Source organism: Furipterus horrens, unplaced genomic scaffold, assembly GCF_987537825.1.
Source record: "Furipterus horrens unplaced genomic scaffold, mFurHor1.1.pri manual_scaffold_2, whole genome shotgun sequence".
Lineage (NCBI taxonomy): Eukaryota > Metazoa > Chordata > Mammalia > Chiroptera > Furipteridae > Furipterus > Furipterus horrens.
In genome coordinates, this window is record NW_028327172.1 from 32,174,717 (window position 1) to 32,186,767 (window position 12,051).

Sequence of the window (12,051 nt, forward strand, 5' to 3'; positions counted from 1 at the left end):
TTCCATAGCCTGAACAGAACCTGGCAATAGTATTAGAAGCTTACATATTCAAACTATAAATAAAAGCCTTTTGTAAGCAGCTTAATGAATTGACTTGGTTTGCACTGAATCAGAATGCCTTTATAGTTGTGTGAAATGTCCCTCCTACTTCAGAGATTGTTCTATATTTTTGTTTTGCTTTAATTATAAAAGGAAATATGGGCTTGATCCAGTGATCCACACGGGTTTGATACAGTTTCTGAGTAGACGGTCAGTAAGCTACTGCTTGGGATTGCTTAGCCTCATAGTTTGCTCTTTAGCATAAATGTCAGACCAAAGACTACTGTGGGTCTGAGCAAGTAAGATCCTAAGGAAAAATGCTGGGCAAGGGATTCACTTCTACTGGTTCAAGGTGAGGTCAGAAAAGTTACTGTTTGATTAACTTGTATTTGAGTTATAGGAAGTAGTGATCATTAGTAAGTACTGTTAAAAGATAAATAAAACTAATTATCTTAACTGTTTAAAGATCGTTTTAAATCAGGTATGGCATAGTGCACTTTGAAGATACTGGCCTAAATTATCCATTAAGTTATCATATCCATTGATAGAGTATTGATTTCCCTAGAGGAAAAACTGTATTTTCTAAGAATTAATTTTAGTGCTCAGATCCTGATATTTAAATGAGGTTTTGCTTAGGACTGGTTCTCAAAATCTGTGCTGCCTTTCCAATGGCTACTACTCTGGAATTGTGGAAGGGGAACTGTGCAATCGGACCCTGCATGGGTAAAGGTCCTTGTGTGGGGACTTCTGAGGTATGCTGGTTTGCCACAAAGTCTTGATCCAAGGATCATTCTAGCAGGTATGAAGAATATTAAAATTTATCCGAAGACATTTAAGGAAAAACACTGTTTTAAGAAGTGATCCAAAAGAAGATGAGAATCTTTTACCACATTTTTTGTTGTTGTTTATATAAAAAGTCTCTTGAAGAGTCAGGATTCATTGAATTTTGAATTTAATGTGGGTTTTCTTTTTTGGCATTCACATTTCAGATCTTAATCATAATTCTTTTTAGAAGTGATGGATTTAAAGTTTTCAGATATGCTGTGTAATAAGGTCCATGTGTGATGAGGAAAGGACCAGGCACTGCTGCCTCAGCTTGGGTCCCATTCTGAGTGTTAATGGCTTTAGCTGGGGACTTATTTGGTGCTGTATGGTAGCATTTGCCTTAACATATTTATAAGAGAAACTATGTTTTTAAAGATGGGGCTCTGAAACTTTAGCCTAAGTATAACTTGATCCATTTTTATGGAATAATTTTAACAAAGTTTGTTGATGTGTTTATGTTAGAGAACTACTGGCTAGCCATGAAAAGACCCTTAAGTTTTTATTAGTTCAGATGACTTCTACACAGATAACTGGAACACTTGAACTGCTGCATATGATTGACCACACATTTGAAACAAGTTTTAAAGTTCTTTAATGCCTTCTTATAAAATAGGGACTTGATGAGATACCATCTTCACTAGTCATTATTTTATAAGTTACCCTTTGGGCACAAAATTCTAAACTCTTATAGAAATTAGCCTTTTTGCTCCCTTTACATATTTTGATTCAGCCTAAATTCTGTTCAGATGAACAGATAAATCCAAGTCATATTGAGTCTTTGAAAGGTTCTCATGAAATAAGAGTTAACTCTCTGGTATGTTCTATTACGCATACTTTGTCAGTAAGAAAAGATGTTACATTTTCACACATCCTCATCTGAGGTAGACTGACTTGTTCTACAATTGCCATGAGCATAAAATTTTTGATTAAGTAAGAAAATGCCCTCAGCTAAGGACCTCTGAAGTCTGGGAAGCCCATAAGACCACCCTCTCTCTCGACGCCAATAGCAAGTCTGCGGGTCCCTAAGATCACACTTAGGTATGATAATTCTCTAGGACTCACAGAACTTACTAAAAGCCGTTATATTCCAAGTTATAGCTTATTACACCTAAAGGATTAAAATTAGCTGAGGGAAGAGATGCATGGGGCAGTCCAGAAAGTTCCAGGAATGAGGATTCCAGTTGTCCTCTTCCGGTGGAGTCACGGAAGCTTTCCCAAGCCTTGATGTCCAGTTTTCACTGGAGCTTGGTCATACAGACATGAGACCGCCCGTATGACTGACCTGCAGTCTCCAGCCCACCAGAGGTTGAGCTGCTGCTGCGTGGCCCAAAGGCCCTATCATGGACTCTGGTGTGGCCCAGGGCCTCTCAGGTAAACAAAGCAGGACATTCCAAGGGCCTAGAGGTCACCCTAGGAGCCAGGGGCAAAGGCCAGACCTCTCTTTGGGTAAGGTAAATTTTTGCTACACAGAACCAATTTATTTTCTTTGAACTTTGAAAAATACCTGAATACAAAAATGAAAAAGTATGTTTTTAAAAGATTAGGCTCTTCCAGAAACTTCCTGCCTGATAATGTAATTTCAAGATGAGAAGGGCAACACAGAGCACTGGCGCAGGAGTGCACGCTTACCCACCCATGAAGTGGGCTATACCTGCCCATGAGGTGGGGTACTGCTCACTTCACCACCAGGAACTGGGGGGAGTCCTATACTGTGAGGTTTTTAGTTTTTTGTTTTTGTAATAGAGAATAGATTGGAAACTTACTCTGGTTTGTATATCCAGAGCAGAAGGCTGTTACAGAAACCACTTAATGTTTATTCCACCTTGTATTAATTAAGTTGTTAGAATAAAATTTTCTCAGATTTAATTGCATTTGCATTTTTTTCTAATCTTTTGCATTTGAGAAACCAGAATTATAAATTAGTTTTCACCTCCCTGACAAAAATGGCAAAGCAAAGCAAGTCAGAGATTGAATTATGATAATATTTCCTGGTACAGATTTGGCTGTCCTATTAGGTACAGGAACAGTAAGTATCTTTAAAGAATTTGACTCCAGAAGGGCTTAAACACTGAATTGCGGTAGCTACTCAGACTGAAATGGGTAAATGATAAGTGATAGTTTTGAAATCCATGATTTTAAATATCTCTGTTCACTTTTCAACACCCTTTCCAGTACATGCCCCTTTCAAGACAATAGTTTTCAAAGTTCAGTCTTCTGATTTACAGGCAGTAGAGAGATCGCTCAGATCTTTCATTTGGTTTAATACTACCTTGTTTATTTTGCAGCTCATATGTATTTGTAGGCAATTTCAGTGATTACCTTCTTCTACATCCCAGCACAATGTAAAAGAAAGGAAGGTTCCAAAGAGCACATCCTAAGGACTTCTGACCACTTGGCACCTTGAAGCTGTTTTGCTCCAGGACTCTTCCTGGAAGATAACTAATTCTGTTGGTTTCAGGAAATCATTCCTCAGCAGTTTGACACTCGTGTGTTTACTGTTTAGTTTGGAGTATAATGAGGATTATATAGTCCCTCCGTTTGGAAAAGTATGCTTTTAAACTGGTAACTACACTAAGAACTTTGAAGAAAGCAGATTCTATTTGCTGTGCTGATGTTTGGGGAATTAATTACAGTTAACAGAGGACAGATCATTTGTGGGGATTAGAAAGAGGGAGACCCTTATAGGTAGAACTGGTGAACACTGGGTAGTCTGCTGTCCTGTACATATGCAGTGTTCTTCAGACAGACTGACAAAGGACACTCCTCCGGAAAACCTGGCCGGCTTACGGCATGAATAGCACGAGTTGTGATCAGATGGGACAACACTGAAGAGCACGTATAAAGCTGTTTGTAGTGCAGTTTGGGCTGCACAGTTTCCTCTTACAAACTGTACCTTGGGACCAGGAAGGGGCTGGTAAAGGATGAGAACATGAGTGATGAGAGTTGGGGCATGATTTTGCAAACAGACTAAAGGGACTTTTTCACTGTGAATGGAACTCAGTGTCAAAAATTTTTAGCCCTGGGTGGTGTAGCTCAGTGGATTGAGCACCAGCCTGCGAACCAAAGGATCACTGGTTCTATTCCCAGGCAGGGCACATGCCTGGGTTGCAGGACACGTCCCCAGTTGGGAGCACGCGAGAGGCAACCACACATGGGTGTTTCTATCCTTCTTTCTCCCTCCCTTCCCCTCTTTCTAAAAATAAATAAAATATTTTTAAAACATTTTTCAGCTTGAAGTGGCAGTATACTTTCTGTTAGTCTGAAATCATTCTTTATTCACTGTGGGCAATGAAGGTTAGTATTCTATGATTAAACATAACTGAAAATCAAAATACCATTTATACATTTGCTGATTAGGACCCTAAGTCAAGAACATTGATAGGCATAAAGAGAATCCATATTTATGTTAAAGAAAGGACGTTTTGAAGAAAATATCCAGGGAATACATTTATTGATCTGAAATGTGCAAGAAAATTAAGACTGTGGTTAGGAAGTTATTTAAAAGAGAAAAGAATCTGAGAATAAACAGAAGTTTATTAGTTGTTGAGTTTTTTGGATGTCATTCTCTTTTGTTCATCTGGTAAAGAGTAAAGGACCAAAAACCTTGCAGAAGCAAAGCCTTAGTAACCTGTATGTTAGTTTAGGGAAACTCTTCCAGTTCTCAGTCTTCTCACAGGTGTCTGCGGTGGGTTCCTGTCTCCTGCAGCTTTGCAGTAAAGCCTGAGAATGGACTTGGCCTAAATCAAATGTTTTTTCTTAGTATAAATTTGTTGTTCCACTTGGAGGTTTGTCATCTGTAGGGACATAGTCTCTGCTTCATTGATAAAATAGCTAATTGTTGAGGCTGTAGGTAGATAAAGTGGGTAAAAATGTGAATTAGTAATCTCATAAAGAGAAAGTATTTCTGAATCAACTCAGATTTTATTGTTATTTTGCATGAAATTGTGACATTTAACACTTAATTTTTCTTTCCTCCCCCTTTGACAGTATCAGCTCATACTTTGTCTTTTTTTAATTATATTTTATTGTTTGTGCTATTAACAATTGTCCCAGTTTTTCCTACTTTACCCCCTCTCCCCCCAGCATCCTCCCCTAGTCCCTCAGGCAATCCCCACACCATTGTGCCTGCCCATGGGTCATGCATATATGTTCTTTGGCTACTGTATTCCATGTGCTGTACTTTGATCCCCAACCAGTTTGAACTTCTGAATCCCTTCACCTTTTACTCTGTCTCCCAGACCCCCTCCCTTCTGACAACCATCAAAACATTCTCTATGAGTTTGTGCCTGTTCTACTTGTTAGTTTATTTTGTTCTTTAGATTCAGTTATTGATAGATATGTATTTATTACCATTTTATTCATAGTTTTGATCATCTTAGAGAAGACCTTTTAACATTTCATATAATAATAGTTTGGTGATGATGATCTCCTGTAGCTTTTTCTTGTCTGGGAAGCTCTTTATCTGTCCTTTGATTCTAAATGATATCTTCGCTGGATAGAGTAATCTAGGTTGTAGGTCTACTTTTCAGATCACTTTGAATAATTCTTGGCCAATCCCTTCTAGTCTGCAAAGTTTCTTTTGAGAAATCAGCTGACAGTCTTATGGGAATGCCTTTGCAGGTAACTTAACTGCTTTTGTCTTGCTGCTTTTAAGATTCTCCCTTAGCCCTGGCTGGTGTGGCTCAGTGGATTGGGCACCGGCCTGAGGACTGAAAGGTTGCCAGTTCAATTCCCAGTTAGGGCACATGCCTGGGTTGTTGGCTAGGTTCCCAGTTGGGGGCGTGCGAGGGGCAACAGATCAATGTATCTCTCACACATCGATGTTTCTCTCCCTCTTTCCCTCTCCCCCTTCTCTAAAAATAAATAATTTGTTTTTAAAGATTCTTTCTTGTCTTCAACCTTTAACGTTTTAATTATGATGTGTCTTGGTGTAGGCCTCTTTGGGTTCATCTTGTTTGGGACTCTGTGCTTCCTGAATCTGTATGTCTACTTTCTTCACCAAGTTAGGGAAGTTTTCTGTCTTTATTTTTTCAAATAGGTTTCTAATTTCTTGCTTGCTCTCTTCTCTTTCCAGCATTCACATGGTGCGAATGTTGGTACACCTGAAGTTGTCCCAGAGGCTCCTTACACAACCCTCATTTTTTGGATTCTTTTTTTCTTCTTGTTCTGATTGGGTGTTTTTTACTTCCTTATGTTCTAAATCACTGATTTCTCAGCTCTATCCCCTCTACTGTTTATTCCCTATAAATTGTTCTTCATTTCAGTTAGTATACCCCTTCATTTCTGACTGGTTCTTTCTTCATGGTTTTAGTGCCCTTTTTCATGCTGTTGAAATTCTTGCTAAGTTCACTGAGCATCTGTATAATCAGTGCTTTGAACTCTACACCAGCAGAGAACACTTGTTTCCATTTTGGCAGCCTCCTTGTATTTGTTTCCATGTAAATCTGCTACAAACTCCCTGGCTTGGTAGAGTGGATTAACGTAGTAAATGGCCTATAGGGTTCAGTGGCCCAGCCTCCCATATTACCCAAGCTGGGCACTCGAGGTGCATCTACCATGTGGGGCTATGTACACTCCCTCCTGCAGCCAAGCCTTGATTGCTGGTGGTAGGTCAATGGGAGGGTTTTACGCAGGCCAGTTAGCTGCAAGGACTGGCTGTGACCACTGACAACCTACCTCTGACCACTGTGGAGGATCAGCTGTGCAGGGGCCCACTCCACAGAGCAGGACTTACTTCAGCAGAGCTATGTGTCCACTGACTCTGCTCCTTGAGTGTGTAGCTTATGGAGGTGGTTGGGTGGTGATGCTCCGAAGTGGTCTGTAGCCATCCACTGGAGGCACAGGCTCTTGAGCCTTCCAGGAGGTGCAGGCCAAGGTCAGCCACCCAGGGCCACCCAAATAAGCTACAAAGGAATCAGCAGTTGGCTGCTACTTGTGCTGGGCTTGGAGGTGCCCAAATGAGTCCAAGCTGTGAGCCAAGGCCAGGTGCTTTGCTGCTAGTGCTGAATCTGGGGCCACTTAGCAAAAGGTACGGGGCATGCTGAGGCCAGATGCTGTTTGTTTGAGAGAATTTAGGAAAATCTGAAGCATGAGCCAAGACAAGCCATTCGTATGGAAAAGCCTCTGGAAACGGCTTGGGTGGGCCCTGAAAGCTGGGTGGGCAGAGCCACAGAGAATCACCAGGGCAGGGCAGTGTTAGCCAGGTTGATGGAGTCTCAGATATGGCACCCACCTGCTGGCTCTGTGGCTCTTTGGTGGGAGCACTCAGAAAAGTCAAAATGGCCTCTGCCAGCACTTCTCCCCCACCCCCAGCTCTTACCCTGATGCCCAACAATTCAGTTCCTCCCTGTATGTATCAAATGCCTTTCAATCTGCTGCCCTAGTGCTGGAGCTCAGAGGGAGTGATTCCAAGTAAGTCTGTGGGAGGGCCCTTTAAGAGAAACTGAAACTAGCAGTTTCTGTCTTCCACAGCCTTCATCCCCACTGGCTTTTCCAACCAGAAGTTGTGGGGACTTATCTTCCTGGCGCTGGAACCTTGATGTGTGACTAGGACCCCTTGCTCCTGAGAGATCTCTCCCTGTTTTTATCCACCACTTGTAGGTGTAGGACCAGGCTGTTTCACATCTCCACCCCTCCTACCAGTCTGGATGTAGTTTCTTTAATCCTGTAGTTGTGGGAATTCCATTCAGCTTGATTTATGATGATGGTTCTGTGGTTTAGTTGGTTTAGCTGTAACTTTGATGGAGGTGAGCCGTGTTTACCTATGCCGCCATCTCAAATGGAAGCCTCTCCTTTTGTCCTGTTTTTGAAGATTCCTGTGAAAGAAATAGAAGCTTGGGAAATAAGCGTATTTCACCTTTTTTCCTGCAGGTCCCAGTAGGGATGGCACAATCAGTGAGGACACCATCCGAGCTTCTCTCATCTCGGCGGTCAGTGACAAACTGAGATGGCGGATGAAGGAGGAGATGGATCGTGCCCAGGCAGAGCTCAATGCCTTGAAACGAACGGAGGAAGACCTGAAAAAAGGTCACCAGAAACTGGAAGAGATGGTTACCCGTTTAGATCAAGAAGTAGTAAGTAACTTACTGAATAGGTCCAATTTTCAGGTTGAATTGTAGGCAGAGCAGAGTGTTCTGTGATACCTTGTCACACTGGGCACAGTGGGGGATAGTCAGGGTTCAGTGAATTATACATGTCTTTTCCAGCATTTGAATATAGCTTCTCTGTAGCTTTGTTTAAATGGAGCCTGTTTGAAATGTAGATGGTGGTATTTAGAACATTTTTGCTTGTATCTTCACCCTGGGGGGTGATGTTTTGCCCCAAAAGATGGCTGTTTTTTGAGAACTTGATTTGCCATTACCAGGAAGTAAAAATCTTAAGAGAGCTCTTAGCCATGGTAAGGGTCTGCAGACACTGGTGCAGACGTCAGGGTTAGTCTTTACTGTTTCCCAACGGTGTTTGAGCTATATTTCAGGTACCTTCATTGAGCCCTTCTAACTCAGTAATCCAAAGTATATGGGAGACTTAAGAGTTACATGTTAATGTAGTGTTTGCAATCTTTAGCTCTTAAGCTTTCTCACCCTTGATCAGGATGCTGTGCCCTGAATGATCAGCAGAGCTCAGCCCTGTGACTTCAGCACTGGCGTAATTTGAGTGCCAGCTTCACTCTGCTTTCATTCCCGTGAGGGAGAATTTATTATAATAAATGTGCGTTTTTGATGAAAGGGTTAAGAGCTGTGGAATATTTGAGGGCTTTGGGGCAAGTGACTTGTTATGTGCACATTAGTCTTACAAAGTGATTCTAGCGTAAAGTGAGCTTCCCAGTAGCCAGCTAGTTTCAGAAGTTCAGGAAGGTGACAACAGTACAACTCCGAGCCTGGGCGACCACTCATGGTATCTAGCAACCAGTATTCAGGTGTTCAGGGTTGTGTGTGTTGAATCCTCTATAGCCTGGGGAGGAGTTACTCCTCTGTGGCAGATGCCCACTTGCTTGAAAGAAAGGAACCTTGGCTGGAAAGTGGTCTGGTGGTTTAGTTTACAGTATCATTTGTCAGTGGTAAGTGACAAGATTATCGTTGCCACTGAAAATGTTCAGCTCAATGCTATTTCCAACATCACCCTGTTTTCACTCAGTAGACTGTTGTAGATCACACCTTTCCCACTACCTTTGACCAGTGTGCTGTCTGAAATATTAATCTCATCCATGAGTTGTTTAAACATTGCTTTTTTATTAGCAAATCTATTTCTGTGAAGTTGAATTGTAGATGTCTGACAAGCAGATAATTATGTACAATGAGTATAAAGTCATCATGCTTGGATTGTTCTGTTTCAGGCTGAGGTTGATAAAAACATAGAACTTTTGAGAAAGAAGGATGAAGAACTCAGCTCTGCTCTGGAGAAAATGGAAAATCAATCTGAAAACAATGATATTGATGAAGTTATCATTCCCACAGCCCCACTATATAAACAGATCCTAAATCTGTACGCAGAGGAAAATGCTATTGAAGACACTATCTTTTACCTGGGAGAGGCCTTGAGGCGGGGAGTAATAGACCTGGATGTCTTCCTAAAGGTATGTCTTTCTCGCTCTGCCTTCCAGGATTTTGGAACTTCTAGAGGCACTGACCTTGAAAACCACAAACCAAGAGGGTTTCTCTGTGGGGTGGGGGTTAAAATTCCTAAGAGGGAGCGATACATGACTGTGAGCAGTGTCTTCTCACCTACAGAGGACTTAGTGGCTGTGTCTCTCCTGTCTTACTGCTTGTGTATCTGGGTGGGTCAGGAGGTACAATCAGATTTCCATTGGTTCTTTCAGGTCATACCATCTAAGCCGAGACCACTGACTACCCCCTCCATTGTTTTTCTGATAATTTTCCTTAGTTACCTAGTTTTAGATCTGTGTTGCCAGATCAAACAGCCCTGCCAGGTTTTGGGCTGCCCTGGTACTAAAGCCCTTCTGAATGAAGGCTGTTTCAGGGTTAATGCTATTGTGCAGACTTGAAGGAAAGAGCCTGGGAGGCCAATATAGCTACTGCTCCCTACTGGCTCGTAAGGAGCACAGTTTTAGGAATAGCAGTAGACACCCTTTGGATATTCAGTCCAGCTGCTGTAGGTGCTTCTGTTGGGTCACTTGCTGATCTTGCCTTTCTCACTGGGAGTGAGGGCCCACGCCACTCTTGGACCTTGTGCAAGCACATGAATGGCTGGGTAAAGACCACGAGGGGACTTCCCTTCTACACACCATCCCCTGCTTAGGTGGCATAGCCTAGGGACAGATGCACATGGAGAGGAGGCAAGACAGGTATGCTGTTTGCTAAGCACTGGATGAAAGCTGGCCTTGTGCTGCTCACCCCTGCCCTTCTGGTCACGTGAGGACAAACAGCCGTAGTTACGAAGATTTGTAACTTTTGTCTGGATCACAGTATACATTTCCCTGGCATCGTGATAATCTCAAGATGTAGCTCAAATTCCTGAGCCAGACCCTGCAATATGGTGCTTTTCTTGTGAAGTGTGTAGGTATATGTGTAGTAAATATAAGATCTACTTTCATTAATAAACCTACAAGCATAAATCTAGTGGAGTTTAAAAAGCCACATGTAATGAAGAATTTGTTTCAACGGAAGGTTGATATAATGAGTTTAGAATTCTTAGATCCCATTTAGGTTACAAACTGTGTGATACCAAAGCCATTCTAAACTGTTGAAACTTTTTCCCTCCTTCCCAGCATGTACGTCTTCTCTCCCGTAAACAGTTCCAGCTGAGGGCACTAATGCAGAAAGCAAGAAAGACTGCCGGTCTCAGTGACCTCTACTGACCTCCTGATACCAGCCGGGGATTGAGCTCTTCTGAAAGCGTTCTTCTCTTCTCTTCTCTTCCTTTCTTGGATCAGTAGGTGCCCAGAATAAGTTATTGCAGTTTATCATTCAAGTATAAAATATTTTGAATCAATAATATATTTTCTGTTTTCTTTTGGTAAAGACTGGCTTTTATTAATGCACTTTCTATCCTCTGTAAACTTTTTGTGCTGAATGTTGGGACTGACTATGCTAAATAAAATTTGTTGCATAACTGTTCTCTTCTTTATTGAACATCTTTAGGAAAAATCCATGAGACCTTATTAAGAAGCCTGGCTTTTAATTTAGCAAACAAAGCATAATATATCCCATGTAAGTTGAAATTTATTTATTCTGTAGCATATAAAGTGAGTTTAGTTTAATATGGGATATACACATAGAAATCTCAATTTTGAAATAATTTAAATGGAGGGATTTGGGTGACTTTTTCTGTGAAAGGTCCTGGTGATGCCCTCCCACAGTCTTGGCCTAAATTTGTTTCCTTCCGAGGCCTCACTGAACCATGACTTCTCATCAAGAAGAAAGTGGCAGGTGGCCAAGCTATATACATTAAGAACTTATTTTAACTAGGCAAGATGGTCTGGCCACAAATAAGGAGGAAGGTACTGTTTTATTGTGATTTAAGGACAGTCTTCCTGGCAGGTGGTTCTGTTGGTGACCACCAAATGAGCTCTATTGTCCTGCAGAACTCATCTCGTAGAATTTTCTCTGTCAAAATGAGAGAGCTAGAAAGTTCATGAGGTTGTAAAAGACACATACATGCTAATTTGAGGTGTTTTTAAGATACTTAGGGAGCCAGGCAGCCTACTCTCTAGTTCTCCCAAGAACAAAACAACCACCTGAGTCTCAGTCATCACTGAGGGGTTTATACAGTTTAGATCTTTTTAAAAAAATTAAAATCTACTTGTAAATATTACCAAAATAAAAACTAGCAAGTTCAAATCAAGGTTTAATTTAGTGTCATTTAGAGTTACTTTTGACACTTCTATATTTACATTGTAGAGGAAGTTACAACTTTTAATAGCACATAAATGCACATGTGTGTCAGCCTGGCAGAATGAAGAAAGTAGCATACACTTACTTGATGAAAAGAATCCACTTGTATATATTCTTTTGGGCCAAATGGCAACTATATATAGACACTCATACATACATACATACATACATACACAAGGCAAGTACCACATCAGAGGTACCAAAACACCTTCTTTAACTATCTCTTCTTCCATTACTTCAGACCAGTAGCTTTAAGCAACTTTAAAGCTTCAGCTTTTTTTAAATTTCCCAAAGAGTTTCTGCACTGTTTTTTCAAATGGGCCTCCTCTTCAGGGGT

General features: G+C 41.2%; 1 protein-coding gene across 3 annotated transcripts in view; it reads left to right on the plus strand.

Annotated features, from left to right (window-relative positions):
* TSG101 (tumor susceptibility 101) overlaps nucleotides 1-10,932 on the plus strand; it is a 41,793-nt gene extending 30,861 nt beyond the window's left edge. For all 3 annotated transcript variants that reach the window (XM_090263308.1, XM_090263314.1, XM_090263316.1), the window contains 3 exons: nucleotides 7,735-7,937; nucleotides 9,197-9,436; nucleotides 10,589-10,932. In XM_090263308.1, coding sequence (XP_090119434.1) covers nucleotides 7,735-7,937; nucleotides 9,197-9,436; nucleotides 10,589-10,678 — 533 coding nt within the window. In that variant the 3' untranslated portion in view covers nucleotides 10,679-10,932. The remainder of the gene's footprint in view (nucleotides 1-7,734; nucleotides 7,938-9,196; nucleotides 9,437-10,588) is intronic.
* The last annotated feature ends 1,119 nt before the right edge of the window (nucleotides 10,933-12,051 follow it).